The following is a 16,534-nucleotide window of genomic DNA, read 5'->3' on the forward strand; positions in this document are numbered from 1 at the left end:
CAACAGTATTTTTTATCACAAGGGACATCAAGAAGTGTTTGATTCACATAAACGTTCCTTTGGTAGCTCACTAGTTTACCTCGGCTGGTTAAATAACAATTACCAATAGCTAAATAGTATATTTAGTTGTTGTTAATCAGAATTAATAATCAAGAATTATGTTCATTCTGCCCGAAGATACGATGAAACATTAGTGAGCTGAATTACCCATATCGTAATCACTAAGATAATGAAAAAAAGTAATACTGAACGCACATTCGTAAATTTGTGCATCTTATGGGGAAGTTTATGAATCACGATACTTCAAACAAGTTGCGAAAAGTCGAATGTTTTCGTAAATAACGTCGCTATAAGTTGGAAGAGAAAACATAAAAACATACTAGATAGAATTCCCCGGAGTTTACAAAAATTCTTTTGGATAGTGTTTCATTGTTTATAGAATTAGTCTTGTTAATTATAGGCTCCCTCATTGGTTCATAAAGCGTTATTTAAGTTATATTTGCGGTACAGTATACCGAATGTCCACAAAAATGTTAAGGTGTGCAGGTGTGTTATGTCTATTATTATTATTATTTTTTTTAATAATAATAATAATAATAATAATAATGAAATTATTGTATGCAGTGCTCAGGTGCACCACAACTTGTCAAAAGTGTGTATAAAGCATATGCAGTAATGTACAAATGTCTTGAAAGTGAACAGTGTATGAGTCAGATACATGCTTGCGTGTGTATGGAGGGGAGAAATCAGGTGTAGTGTTGGCGAATCCCAGGAAGCATGGAAGTTTTGAAGGATGCAGTGCTCCGACAACTGATGCTGGCAGTTTGTTCCATGTTTCAGCAACTCTTAAAAATATACTATAGAGCGGTAATTAACTAAGTTTAATTAACGTCGTAAATTTGGTAAATGTTGCATGTTGTTTCTATGTGGTGCCTTCCGTTTTGTGCTGGAAATTGTTTTGTCCAGATTCGATGACTTTTTATGACATCATTGCGTTTATCTGCCGTGCTATTTTTGTTCAAGGAATTTATTTCTTATCGGCTAAATGGGGGGGCGGGCAATTACACAATTGGTTAAATTAACACAGGCAGAAGATAATCCTGCCCTTTGTCAAGTGCTTTGTAGTTTATTCTACAAGAGAAGCTATATAAGTCGACCAAGGCCTCACCACGCCAAAATCCTTCAGTTCTAACAGGTAGCTGACGAAATCAAGGGAGATAAGTCTCATTGTCTCCGACGAAGAATCCCTCACCGCTGCTGCTGCTGCTATTGTCAGTCTCTTGTCAACACGAGAACCACCACCACCACTATGTGCGAAGCTCCGACACAAGCGTTGCCTAATAAGGTAATTTAATAACCACATAGTTATTGTTGTTGTTACTACTACTATTATTATTATTTATTATTTACTACTATTGTGGTTTTCAACAGTTCCGTGCAGTCTCCTACTGTTCTATTATTATAGGTGCACCTCTGTGTTCCAGGTGCGTGAAGCATTGTGCTTTCTGGGGGAAAGATGTAGAATTATATTTACATGTTACATTGTTTCACATTGCAAAGCAGATTTGATGTTTCGTCTGATTCTCATGTTACTTCGATGCCTCATCTGTTTGTTGTGCGGACTATGTGCTGCTACGTGGGTTGTGTTCGGACGGTGGTTGCTTCGTGTGTTTTCAGTGTCTGGACGTGATTGTGCTGTAGAGTTATGTTGTGTGTACGTTCAGGTTGGCAGAATCGTTCGAGAGCGTCAAACAAAATATCTGGCGGGATTCAGTTACGACCCTTTACATTCTGAGTTCAAATCCCGCCGATGTCCTCTTTGTCTTTTATCCTTCTGAATTGATAAAATATAATATCAGTTAAATACTAGGATCGGCTCCTCTGACTGCCTTATCCAAATAGTTTCTGGCCGCGTGCCTTGGTTAGGAATTATTATTATTGTAAATAATAAAGAAATCACTATCACAATAAAGCAATTCCTTAACTTAGAGATAATAATAATAATAATAGTCCTCGTCATTATTATTATTATTATTTTGTGCAGAAATTCTCATGTTTAGCCGGCAAAACCTAAATTCACCCAGGAGACGATGTACCTAATTTGAATGACAATTTGTTTTCTTTTATCAATTCCTTTTTCTTACATGAAACATTTAATTTTTGTAACTAAAGCAAATAGAAATAAGGCAAGAATTTTCCTGCATTCGAACGATGACAACATATGTTGTTCGTTACCAAATTGGTCTAACAATATATCAGTTGTATTAAAAATGTCAACGTTTAACATTTGCACTTTAAATCATTCGCTCGACCTGTTAGAAACAGTAAACATATGACCCACAAAGCACACTCGACCACCGATTTAAATAAGGAAAGATATATTGGGTAAAGCAGTGATAGACATACCTCTAGAATACTGAGTGTTTACGCATGGAATATATATATATTTATATATATTGCATCGTAGGTTTGGTCAGTCAAGGTTGGCTTGAGGGCTTAACTACAACGTGTAAAAAGCGTTATGTGACCAACTTATACTCGCGCTTTTAATTTCGTTATAAAAGTACGGAGACCTTAACACGAACAACTAATTGATTCTATACACAAACTATCGAAATAATAATTCTTGAAACCAGTAAACAGCTCGCAGTATCTGATATTCGAATGACGAAAAATAGTGTTCTGGTGTCTCATAGAATACTTTAGGTACCCATCACTACTCACCTTATATCTTTTTTATCTAGAGAAATAAGAGTTTTAGGTCAAAATCTGTTTTGTATGTGATTAGTTTTTTGTTTGTTTATTTTATATACAGGGGCTTTTTAGAATAAACAACGCATTTCCAAACTTAATGATGCAGAGGAGGAGTAAGAAGCTTTGTATTTTTAGTAGTGTAATTTGATGTGAGGATCGTGCTTTCAGTAATTGCTTATTTCTCATTGACTTGAACTTGTACCAGGGATTCTTGTAATTGTTTCGCTGATTATTTAACCACTGAACTACGGCGTCCATAAATGGGTCCTTTTAAATATGATGTCTCTCTTCCTCTCTCTCTCTCTCTCTTTATATATATATATATTGGGTCATCCCATCAACGATGCGATAGTTTTTCAACTGCATGAACTGAAAGTCGGAGGGGGATGGGTTAAACTACCTGCATCAACTTACTACAAAAGCAGGTAGTAATTTTACCTTCTACTTATTCTTAGTGCAAGTTTTAAAGAGTGCAGTTCGATTTTAACAGTTATTTTTTTCAAAATTATAATGGAAGTGACTAAGGGGCATATTTGGTATATTTTGCATTATGAGTTCAAAAAAAGCAACAACACAAAGTGCGGGGAATATTAATACAGTATATGGGGATCGGACAATAAGCGTAAACCTGTGTCAATGGTGGTTTCAGAAATTATGAGCCAGAAGCTACAGCCTAAAAGACGAGCTGCATCCTGGAAGATCTGTAGGATGTCCTGCAAACCCTGATGGAACAAAATACCATCATAAGTGGAGAAGAACTAGCAGAGAAGCTTGGATTTGGTCATTCAACCATTCATCGACACCTGCGTGCCATCGGAGAAGCCAGCAAATTGGGTCAGTGGGTTCCTCACAAACTTTCCGAGTCTAATCGCATGCAGAGACTAAATGTGTGCTCTTCTTTGCTGTCACGTCTCACAAATGAACCTTTCTTGGACCAAATAGTGACTGGTGATGAGAAATAGGTTTTCTATATAAATGTCAAGCATCAAAGACAGTGGGTCAGGAAGGAGAAACACCAGCACCCCAGGTTAAAGAAAGTCTTCACCCACATAAGGTGATGTTATTTGTTTGGTGAGATATGAAAGTTTTAGTCCACTTTGAACTTTTAAATCCAAACCAAATGATAACAAAGAAGATCTACTGTGAGTGGCATAAGTCAGCGCAAGAAGAAAAACAACCATCTTTGGTTTCAAGATGAAAGGTGTTCTTTCATCAGTATAATGCATGACCACAAACAGCGAGGATGACATTCCAAAGACTGGAGCAGCTTGAAGAGGAAATAATGCCCTGCCCACCATAGACGCTGGACATTTTCCCATCTGATTATCATTTATTCCACAATCTTCAAAATCATTTGGACAGGAAAAATATGAATTCTGTTGATGAGCTCAGAAGAGTAATAGAGGAGTATTTTTTATCACAGACAAGTGAATTTTGGAAGAGAGGCCTTGCAAGTCTACCAGATAGATGGAAGAGCATTGTAGAAATGGAAGGAGAGTATATTTTAGATTAAAAAAGAAGAAAAATGAAAGAAGTATAAAAAACCACATGTGTGTGTATATATATACATATATACACACACATACATACTGTGTGTGTGTATATATATATATATATATATACACATACACACATACATACTGTGTGTGTGTGTATATATATATATATAATATATATATATATATACACATACATATACATACATATTGTGTGTATTATCATCATTTAATGGCCACCCTCCATGCTTGCATGGGTGGGATGGTTTCACAAGAGCCAGCCAGGCAGAAGCTTGCACCTGACTTCTGTGACTGTTTTGGCAGGATTTTACAGCTGGATGCCTTTCTGGACACCAATCACTTTACCGTGTGGACTGGGTGCTTTTAAGTGGTACCTGCACTGACAAGATCACCAGGTACTTGCAAGACAAAAAAAAATTTCAAGAGGGGAGGAAGCATTGGAGGAGGTGATCTTGTGTTGGATGGTGAAAGGTTATAGTGAGACAGATACAGGTGTCTTATCTGGCCAGAGAGATAGAGAGAGAGATCAGAAATGAAGATAGAAACAGGTGTGCTACCGCAAAGGAAATACGTGGTTACTCAACCTGAGGGATGTGTAGGAGAAGGAGAGAAGGAGACAGCAGGATAGAGATGGTGGCAAAATGCTGGGCATACAAGGGACAGGGATCAGAATATAAATGGGATGGTTGAGTAAAGGAAGAGAGAGATATATAGATGGTGGCAAGTGCCAGGGCATACCTTTGAGGTCTGATCACCATAATATAAGTGACAGGATATTGTGAAGGGAGTGTGATTAAAGAGTGCAAGTAAGTGGCGAAAATCCTGGCTATGTATTGAGGGCTACCGGAAAGCAATGATACAGAGGGATAAGGCTGTGAGGACAGGATTGCGGAGTGTGAACTAGGCATAGTGTATGAAGGAGGAAATGTGAGGAAGAGAAGAGATGTGGAGATTTAGATTGGTTTGCTGAGGTAAGGTGAAGGAAAAGTTTTCTTGTTATATGTGGGTGGAACACACAGGTTGGGGGCTAGAAGATAGCTATAATACAGTGAGACAGGGAAGTGGGTGGAACAGACAGATTAGGGGCTAGTGGAGAGCAATAATACAGTGGCACAGGGCCAAGAGGACAGAAAAGGGGAGTTGGCAGTAAGCATAGTGCATGAAGCAGAAATGTGAGGAGAAGAGATGTAGTTTGATTTATTGTAGTAGAGTGTGTGAGAAGTTTTCTTGTTAAGTGTGGGTGGGACACATAGCACTTCTAGAACTCAGTTTTACTGATGTGGGTTGGTCTTCTCAAGAATTTCATATCGCCAGATATCTCGGTCCATTGTCATTTCCTCCGTGAGGCCCAACTTCCTGAGGTGTATATGTATGTATGTATGTGTATATATATATATAGGGGGGAGAATTCACAAAAAAAACAAAAGACGAAGACATGTGGTTTAGACAACAAACAGATGTATTAGTATAACGCTTGGGAAGTGAAAATGTCCTCAACATTTTGAGCCTATGCTCTTCCACAGAAAGGAACACAGAAAGAAACAAGGAAAGAAAATAAAGAATGTGTAGTGGCTAGAGATCTATCATGGTGAATGCCAGACAGAAAGGTCACACAGGAGAGCTAGGGAGAAGGGGAGATAATAAAGTAGTGGTGATCCCAAAACGAAGGTGCACGTGCGTATGTATAAGAGAGTTTGTATGTATGTGTGGAAGAGGGCTGGTGATCTTGACCTGTGCGTGTGTGTATGTGTTGGTGTGGAAATGTGGGTCTGGGTAGTGGTTAGTGCTGATGTGTGCGTGGTGGTATGTTGTGATGCGTTGTGGTGTGATGGTGTTGGGAGGGGAGAGTGGTAGGGGTCAGCTAATTGCTTCACCACATACCGAATTTAGAAATAGGAGTTAAAAATTCCTTTTCTACTACTGTAAGAATCTCCACGACAGTAACACACATTTTTACGTAGGCAAAGAGAAAAACAATGAATCAACACGACTCCGATTAGCCACAGACACGTTTCGAGATTAAAGTGTTTTTAATTACTTCTCTCTTCAGTGTAACATTTCCAATTATAAAATTTGAAAATGCTAGGGGATGAATATGCACACAATCGAGTGACATCATGCAACAGATATCCAACCCTTTTATTATTAATTTGAAATATATATATATATATATATATATATATATCATCATTGTTTAATGTCCGCTTTCCATGCTAGCATGGGTTGGACGGTTTGACTGAGGGCTGGCGAAACAGATGGCTGCACCAGGCCTCAATCTTGATCTGACAGAGTTTCTACAGCTGGATGCTCTTCCTAACACCAACCACTCCAAGAGTATAGTAGGTGCTTTTATGTGCCACCAGCATGGGGCCAGTCAGGCAGTACTGGCAACGACCTTGCTCAAATCCTTTACACATGCCACCAACACAGGTGCCAGTAAGGCAATGCTGGTATATATATATATATACAAGCTTAAAAGCCACCTGATAGCTATATAGCTTTTAAGCAACTAACTCCGATTGGGAAGATCTGCAAACAGACTTCTGACTTGTTTTGGAGAATTTGTTGCAATTGATTCCTCCAGAGTCATATCCCAATGATGATCATATTCGTTGCTAAAAATCATGTGCAAAAAAAAAATCACCAAAAACAATTGCAGTCACGAAAAAGATAGGAATCCAAAATTTCAGGATTGCAGGTTCTGATTTGATCCCAGATGGACTTAAAAAAAGAATGAATGAAAATTTGTATCTGGAGATTAACACAAAGAATTTTTGAATTTTCTTATGAACGTCACTTTATGTCACAGTTTGTGCCACAGTATCAACAGTTGTGATTCCATGCTCCCATATAAACTATTTGCTTTTATTAACAGTAAATATGCAAAGCAAGCCACAGGTGTGGCTGTGTAGTTAAGACGTTTGCTTCCCAACCACGTGGATTCCGGTTCAGTCCCACTGAGTGACACCTACTATAGCTCTGGGTTGCCCAAAGCCTTGTGTGTGGATTCAGTAGACGGAAACTGAAAGAAGCCTGTCTTGTATGTATATGTTTGTGTCACTTTGTTTTGACACTCTGTAATTATTGTAAATGAATATTCATTTCCAATATTTTATGAAAACGTGTCTGGCCATAGAAAGTCTTTCTCTATAACTTTTGTCGAACCCATACAAGCATGGAAGAGTGGATGTTTAAAACAATGATTTTCTAATTATTATTATTATTATTGAGTGAGAGAGCAGTGCATGCCATCAAAGTAACACTGGGGTAAAATATACGAAGCCCAGTATACCCATCATGACTACCCGTCTGATAAGGGTACACTAGGCACATGCATCACAACCATATGTGCACAACATGGTGATCTCATATCAAGATAAACAGCACATGACCTTGCAGGTGGGGCCCGGTTAGAATTTTCTTCTGGTCGAGTAACCCATCCAGCTCAAAAGGTCCCTGAATAAGGATTGTTTAAGGATGTTGAACAAAACATCCTGTTTCCAGAGGTGAATTATTCAAACCCCAAAGAATCCCTCTCAACACATGGCTATGAAGCTCCCCCACTACTTCTGTTCGTGATCAGAGATGCACATATCGTCAGCCACTAAGGGACATGCTCAACTGGTTAAAGTCAAACAACTGACAAGCAAATCTGTGGTATTGAGCAGAATATTTGCTGTAACCCATCTTTTATACCAAGACAAAACAATGTACATGATAACACTTCCAATCAGTTAAGATCAGAAGCCATGAGAGCCACTGCCTGGTACTGCATCTGGGAATATATTATTACTATAATTTATTATTATTATTATTATTATTAAGATGGCAAGCTGGCAGAATTGTTAACACATCAGGCAAAATGCTTTAGCAGCATTTCATGTATCTTAAGTTCTGAGTTCAAATTCCACCAAGGTTAACTTTGCCTTTCATCCTTTCAGGGTTGATGAAATAAGCACCAGTTACACACTGGGATCGATATAATCGACTGGCCCCCTCCCCCAAAATTTCAGGCCTTGTGCCTTCTGTAGAAAGAATTATTATTATCATTACTAATTATTAATTAATTCTTTCATTTCTATTGTATTTTGCAGGTGAACAAGTCCTTACTGCTGGCGTTTGATTTTGACCATTCTCTCATTGATGTCAACTCTGACAATTACGTGACGAAACTGGTGCCACCAATTCCTGTGGAAATAAAGAAACGGTACAGCAGCCAATGCTGGGTCTATTATATGGGAGCAATCTTTGAACACATGCATCTACAAAAAATTACTCCTACTCAAATCTTGGACTGTATGAATGAGATTCCATTTGTGAATGGTGTCATGGAACTGGTAAACTTCTTGGACAGAGTTGATGTGGAGATGATTATTATTTCTGATGCTAATAGTGTATTTATTAAACAGGTGTTGGAAAATGCAAAAATTGCACACTTATTTGCTGAAACTTTTACGAATCCTGCACATTTTGATGAAACTGGTTGCTTACGAGTGCAGTGTTACCACAACCAAGATTGGTGCCAGTTGAGCACGACGAATTTGTGCAAAGGAAGGATCTTAGAAGATTACCTGAAGAAACGTTGCGATGAAGGTGTGAGCTTCTCCCATGTTGGGTTTGTCGGTGATGGAATACACGATTATTGCCCCTGCCTCACACTTAGGGAGCAAGATTTCACATTTCCACGTATAAATTACAATCTGTGGAAAAAAATTAACAAGATGCCTAAAAATGATGAACTTTCGTTGAAATCTCAGATTATTCCATGGACAGATGCATTTGAAATTCTCGAAACTCTGAAAGCTGTTCTCTAAGAGACCTGTGAAACATTTATGAAACCCTAACCTCAAGGCGTTAAAAAAAAAGACGTAACTTAACTGACGTTTTAAGATGGGAAATATATAATGATAAACCATGCATATAATTATATCCGTGAGTTTTATGTGTATGTAATGTATATATTCTTAAACAAGAATGTTGTTGATAATGACTGAAGTTTTGGTCAGTTAAGCCATCATCAGACTGCCACGGCTTAACTGGCCAAAACTTAGAAGTGACTATCAACGGCAGTCTTTTTTTAGAATAATAAATTTGTACTCTACAAAAATATGGGGCAACCCCTCAGGTTAATGTATAGTTGTTTTTATTATCATGGAACTGAACTTAAAAACAAAATATACATGTGTGTGTGTGTGTACATATGTATGTATATGTATGGGAAGAGTTCACGAAAAAAACAAAAGATGAAGACAGGTGGTGTAGAAAACAAATAGATGTATTAGTATGACGCTCAAGAATTGAAAAAGTCTTTTACGTTTCGAGCCTATGCTCTTCTACAGGAGGGAACACAGAAAAAAACAAGGAGAGAAAAAATATGTGTGCAGTGGCTACCGATCTATCATGGCGACTGCCAGACAGAAGGGTCACACAGGGTGTGTGTGTGTGTGTATGTGTGTTTATATGTGTATATATATATGTGGTGGTGGTGGTTGTTGTTGTTGTTTTTTCTAATTTAAGTACAAAGCTAGTAATCCTAAGGAAAGTGGGTGTAGTTGATACCATTGACTGAAGTTGATAAAATAAAGTACTTGACTAGTACTTTATTTTATCAATTTCCAAAAGAATGAAGGCAAAGTTGACCCCAAGGGGCAGTTTTTGTGGTATTTAGTTAGAAAACTTTACATTTTACACTCAGTTTAACTTTGTTTTTCATCCCACCAGGGGTGACAAAATGAAGTAGCAGCCAAGAATTGACTAATACCCTGCCCTCAAAATTGTTGGCTTTTTGCTTGAACAGAAACAACAATAGCAACAAGAAAAAAAATAATAATGGTAGTAGTAGTATTAGTAGTAGTACTAGCAGCAGTAGCGGTGGTGGTGGTGGTAGTAGTAGTAGTAGTAGTAATATAGCAGCTAGAAAGCCTGATTTGGTAGTAGTAGATAAAGAGAATAGAAAGTGCCAGATAATTGACTTTACAGTTCCAAATGATGAAAACAATATGAAAAGTATAGAAAAAATAGCAAAGTACCAGGACCTAGCTATTGATTTACTGAGACAATGGAAAGTGTTGGTAAAATGTATCCTAGTAGTTATAGGTGCATTGGGAAATATCCCTAAAGATCTGAACATATGGATAGAGGAAATAGGCATAAAACCCAGTTTGGTACAAGCTCCAGAAAACTGTTATTAGGGATAGCTAAGGTACTTAGGAGGGTTCTTGGCATCTAAGGTCACTTGTTGTAGCCAGATGTTAGGAATTATTCTTTTCCAACAGTCTAATCTGTTGTGTGTATCTGAAAGTAATAATGTTTTCAAATTTTGGCACAAGGCCAGCAATTTCATGAGAGGGAGTAAGTTGATTATATCAATCTCAGTACTCTACTGGTACTCATTTTATCGACCCCAAAACATTGATGATGATGATGACTATTTACTCTCCAAAGGTTTATGGAAAAACTGGGGACTGCACCTCCTTATGGTACTTATTAAATCACACTTTAGTTAAGTGTGAAGGTTATGGAATCACAGGCAATCATTGATCATTTAAGTATTAGAATTAGTGTCTTAATGTCTTGACCAACTGTTGCCTCTGAAATATTTATGTATATTCAACTAACAATAAAACTCTTTGTATAACATTAATTAGCTATTTCATTGCATATTTACACACACATATGTGCGTGTGTGTGTTTATATATTGAAAAGTATAATGAATAAACACTCCAATCGGTGAAAGCAACTTTATATCATTCCCAAATTATCAAAAATCGAATATAAATGTATATTAAAAAAATAGGACACCCAATGGTAAGATGCAACAGTATAAAATATACACATATACACGACTAAAAGGTGATAAAAGCTAAAAGGGTAATACAAGTGAGGTCGAATGAAGGAAAATATATGGAATGCATAATAAAGGCGACTAAAAATTGAAGGCAATGGTGCTAAAATGTTATAAATATATAAAAATACAAGAATATAAATATTTAAAAAAAGTGTAAGGTAACCAGAACAGAGTCCATTCAAGCCCATCTCTACTATTGTTTCAAAGGATGCTGCTTCACATCGTTAATGTACAATCCATTAAGGAAATCCAAAGGCGACACCTTTTCATTAGGAGAAAACTTACAAATGCTTCACATTTCTGGTTATCTCATTGTTCAATTGCATAAAGCGACCAGACAAGTTCAGTTGAATGAAATTACTTTCCAGTTCAATGAAGTTATAATATCTTGTAAGATCTCCCCATGCAGTTGAGGAAGTCTGTTGTCAGCACATTTTTAGTGCTTATTGTACCTGTGCACTTTCCACACACAGAGCTTGCACTGGATGTACGATATGGAGTTTCTACCAACACCTTTCTTACATATGGTTTGATTAGGGTATAATCAATTTGGCGAGGAAACTAAAGAGAAAATATTACGACGATGACCACCACAGATCTACAATGGAAGAATTCACCACGTGTAGTTGAGGGTAAAAGAAATCGTTGAACGACAGTAAGTACGTCCAAAATTTATAAAGCAGTGACATACATACATACATAGATACTTGTAGCACACATGTATATACGTGCAGAGTGAAAATAAATCACACTATTTAATGTGACGGACTACACTGCAAAAAAATCAAAAATTTCATTTCTGTTTACAAACTTTCTCCGTGTCTATACGCACAAATACTTTTATGTATACACACGCAATATTTAAGAAAAAAAGGAATATACACAAAAAAGAACGAAACATGTGTATATACACACACAATATTTAAGAACAAGGAATATACACAAAAAAGAACAAATCAAAAACAAATATTTTATATTTTACTTTTATCGTATTGTTGTTTACATTTTCTGTCTCTACGGATGACCAGAAGCAACAGAATCGCCATGGTGAAATCCATAGCGGCGTGCGATAAGACTGGTCGCTGCTCTAAAATAGAACACTGCCCAGAAAATCACACCTGCCACATCTGTACGGAACCCGAAAATACGTTCCGTAATCACTGGGTCGAATGTGGGACATGTCTCATCTCTGTCTGCCTCCAATGTGCCACGGACTTTCAGAAGATCCCAGGCCAAAAAAAGAGCCATCATAATGCTATGATGGATAGACTCTGGAAGATGGTTCAGCTTAAATCTTGGACTTTTCAGTGTCAGGCCTGCGTGCCTCCACAACCGACGATTGTGTCTCCCTCTGCCACTCCCGTGGAGGAGGCGGAACAGCAACAACAACAACAGCAGCAACAACAAAATCAACCACAACCAGAGCAGCAGCAACAACAACAACAGCAGCAACAACTAGAGCAGCAGCAGCAGCAACAACAAAATCAACCACAACCAGAGCAGCAGCAACAACAAAATCAACCACAACCAGAGCAGCAGCAACAACAACATCAACAACAACAACAGCAACAACAAAATCAACCACAACTAGAGCAACAGCAGCAACAACAACAACACCAATTGACCAGTGCGGTTCTTGCTTTAAAAGGGGAAGTAGCAGGAATAAAAGCAACCATTCAGGTTGGACTCCACAATGAGGGGTCTTATCGGAATGCTCTGCTAAAGAACCTCCCTGTACCTGTACCTCTTGTCGCATTTAAGACCGCGGATTCTGCCACCCATGAAGTCATTGCCATTGGGGTGCCAGAAGACATGGCTGATCTTCAGGCTTTTGCTGCCAACTCAGCCAAAGACCTAGGCTGCGTTCCCCGAACGGGTGCTATCCGCCTTGGACGACCTGGCCCAAAACCTAGGCTCATCAAGTTGTCTTTTACGGACCACACTGAGGCAACCTCTTACCATCTGGCCTCAGTTAAAGCTGGGCGTGAAAATCGGACCACCTTCCGAACACGCCCAGGCTTACCGTCCGATGTACGTCCGAAGCTACGTGTAGTGGCTTCCCTGAATAGGAACTCAGCTCTACAGGAAAGCTTCAGTCTTCGGGAAGATGGACAAATCTGGAGATTTGTCAAGACTGCTGAAACGTGGAAGAGAGATACCAGCTGGTCTGAGTGCTCTCTACCCACAATAACTAAAAAGACTACAGCAACTCAGGGAAACTAAGCCAGAACAACCTGCCATCCTCTACACACCATCATAAACTGCGAGCAGGGTACAAATTGTTGTCCTTAAATGCTCGCAGTTTATGCAACAAAATACATTTGTTCAACGCCTACGTCAGAAGTGTTGACCCTGACTTCATCACTGTCACGGAAACATGGGCGCATTCCTTACTCTGTGATGGGGTTTTCAACATTACGGGGTACAACCTCTTCCGTAAGGACCGCACTAACCGCCGTGGTGGTGGTGTGATGGTCTACGTTCGTTCAAATTTTTTGGTAATTCCTTGTGCCGATTTGAACGAATCACAAGAAGAAGTTTTTTTCTGTGACGTGTGTATGACCATGTCAACACTCCTGCTTGGCGTTGTTTATCGTCCCCCAAGTTACCATCGGGACACACAGCTTTGCAATGTCCTCCGAGCTGCTGCCAGGAAAACAGCCACTTATGTGTTTATTGCAGGCGATTTCAATCATCCTGAGATCGATTGGGAGACCTTCCATTGGCCACAGAGTGCAAACGATTTTGTTGAGCTTGTGCTGGACTCAAACTGGTCACAAGTAGTCACCTCTCCAACAAGAGGCGACAACACCTTGGACCTGCTCTTCACCACAACTCCTGAAGCGGTTATCAATTGCACTACGGAGGAACCTCTAGGTGACTCTGATCATGCTATGATCATCGCCAATCTGGCTCTTGCGGGCAACAAAAACCTGAACCATCTCCAATCTGCTTCCTTCGATTGGAAGAGAGCAGATTGGAACCTGTACCACACTGAACTACAGCACCCAAACTGGCGTGAATTCTACAACTCTGGAGATGTGAATACTATACTCCAGAGTATCCTGGACTCAATATGGGCAGCATGTGCAGCATCAGTGCCACGTAAACAAAAAAAGAAGAACCGCCCCAAAAGGGCAATTTGGGAAACTTCAGCGGTCCGACTTGCCAGGAGGGAACGTCGGACTGCTGAACAGGAATACAGGTTGCATAAATCAGACACCAACAGGAAGAAGCGGAATAAATCCTCCAACCATCTCAAGCAAGTAACAAAAAAAGCAGTGCTTGAATTTGAACAGTGCATAGCAGCCAATCCTGACAGTAAGGTTTTCTGGAAATATGTGCACTCAAAGCAGAGACCTCACTCTCCAGTGGGCCCTCTTCGCAACCCTCACACAAACCAGATCACTGACGACCCCAAGGAATGCGCAGAACTCATTGCCGAGTGCTATGCAAACATATTCACTGTTGAAAGTCAAGATGTACCATCTTCACCATCACTAACAGCAAACTCCATAACAACTATGGAATTTACACCTGCAATGCTGCGACGTCACCTTCAAAATAAGCGCAACTATGCCTCCCCTGGTCTCGATGGAGTTACATACCTGCTTCTCAAACGTGGCAGGCACTTCCTTTTACACCAGCTTTCTATTTTCTTCCAGTACTGTCTCAACAATGGTGCTACTCCGGAGCAGTGGAAAACTGCCAGTGTCATTCCTCTGTTCAAAAAGGGCGACCGCACATCACCTGTCAACTATCGCCCAGTCAGTCTCACTAGCTGTATTGCAAAACTGATGGAATCGTGTGTCAGAGAAACACTCTGGAACTTCTGGAGCTCTCACAGTCTCATCCAACCCTCACAATATGGATTTGTCCCTAACTCCAGCTGCAGTGACCAGCTTGTCGAGTTCCTTGAGGACATTACTCAGATTACTGACAGTGGCTCATGGGTGGATGTTGTCTACCTTGACTTTGCTAAGGCTTTCAACTCTGTGCCACACAAAAGGCTTATGGTGAAACTCTCTGCAATGGGTGTGGGGGATGACCTTTTTAACTGGTTGAAATCCTTCATCCTCAGCCGAAAGGAGGTTGTCACAGTTCTAGGACAGCACTCTACACCATATGAGATGTCATCGGGTGTACCACAGGGATCTGTCCTTGGTCCCCTCTTGTTTGTGGCATACATTAACGACATAGATGCCAATTTAAAGAATGCCACAGTATTGAAATATGCAGACGACATCAAGCTGTACCTTGAAATCAAGAGGACAGATCCTGATGTCTACAACTCTTTCCTGCAATCAGACCTAGACACAATGCAGCAATGGATCACAGACTGGCAACTGAAACTGGCTGTGGACAAGTGTACCACCATGCATTTTGGGAGAAAAAACCCTGCGTTCACATACTCCCTCCACAACACTGATATCAAGAAATCCTCTTGCGAGCGTGACCTAGGCATCACTCTCAGCAGTGATTTGCGTTGGACAAAGCATATCTCTAAGATTGTCAGGAAGGCCGAGGGTGTCTTGGCATCACTCAGCAGGTCTTTTGTTAGCCGCTCTCCAGCCATCTATTTAAAACTGTATACAGCTATGGTACGACCACACTTGGAATTTGCATCATCAGTTTGGAACCCCTATCTTGCACAGAACATTGACCTCCTGGAATCTGTCCAGAGACGTGCAACCAAACGCATACCCTCCATCAGACACCTACCATATTCTGAGCGCCTTGGCGACGGACTTGGTAAACACCCACAAAGTTATCAACCACCTCACCAACAACAACACTGAACACCTTTTTGATCTCCATGTGTCTAACACACGTGGACATGCCTACAAAGTCAGAAAACAATACAGCTCTCATGACTTTCGGAAACATTTTTTCACGCTCAGAGTTGCTGAAGCATGGAATAAACTGCCTGCGTCAGTTGTTGACTGCCATGACACTGCATCTTTTAAGGCCCTCATGCTTTCCGAAATCCGCCGAAACTACACCTGATTATATATACACTTTAGATGAGTTGTAGTGCACCTGAGCACTGTACACAATTATTATTATTATTATTATTATTTATAAAATTCTCCTCTTTTACTCCCTGGCTCTTTGGAGCACGGCATATAGGTTGCAAAAGGAATAAACAGAGCTTCTAGGTCTATCAACCAAGAACATTCCCATACCTTCAAGGAAAATATACATGGAGTCACTTATGCACATCATCATCGTTTAACGTCTGTTTTCCATGCTAGCATGGGTTGGACAGTTCGACAAGGGTCTGGGAAGCCAGAAGGCTGCACCAGGCTCCAGTCTGATCAGGCAGTTTCTACAGCTGGATTCCCTTCCTAACGCCAACCACTCCGTGAGTAGTGGGTGCTTTTTACGTGCCAAGGGAGGCTGGCAGTGGCCATG

The 16,534-nt window shown here is 39.8% G+C and overlaps 2 protein-coding genes across 2 annotated transcripts in view; both read left to right on the forward strand.

Moving 5' to 3' along the window:
- The window catches only part of LOC115215378, a 34,972-nt gene extending 30,163 nt beyond the window's left edge, over positions 1 to 4,809 (forward strand). Inside the window, exon 7 of the transcript XR_005000738.1 lies at positions 4,781 to 4,809. The gene's annotated coding sequence lies outside the window, so the exon portion shown is untranslated. The remainder of the gene's footprint in view (positions 1 to 4,780) is intronic.
- Positions 1,114 to 9,401, forward strand: LOC115215931 (pyridoxal phosphate phosphatase PHOSPHO2). The gene is made up of 2 exons (XM_029785293.2): positions 1,114 to 1,345; positions 8,366 to 9,401. The coding sequence occupies exons 1-2, from the start codon at positions 1,310 to 1,312 to the stop codon at positions 9,083 to 9,085; spliced, it is 756 nt and encodes a 251-aa protein (XP_029641153.1). The 5' UTR covers positions 1,114 to 1,309; the 3' UTR covers positions 9,086 to 9,401.
- The last annotated feature ends 7,133 nt before the right edge of the window (positions 9,402 to 16,534 follow it).

This window comes from Octopus sinensis, linkage group LG9 (assembly GCF_006345805.1).
Source record: "Octopus sinensis linkage group LG9, ASM634580v1, whole genome shotgun sequence".
NCBI classification, from domain to species: Eukaryota; Metazoa; Mollusca; class Cephalopoda; order Octopoda; family Octopodidae; genus Octopus; species Octopus sinensis.

Coding starts and splice junctions, on each gene's coding strand:
- LOC115215931 (XM_029785293.2), top strand. CDS start 1,310: ATGTGCGAAGCTCCGACACAAGCGTTGCCTAATAAG. Junction 1,346..8,365: donor CACAAGCGTTGCCTAATAAG/GTAATTTAATAA, acceptor TGTATTTTGCAG/GTGAACAAGTCCTTACTGCT.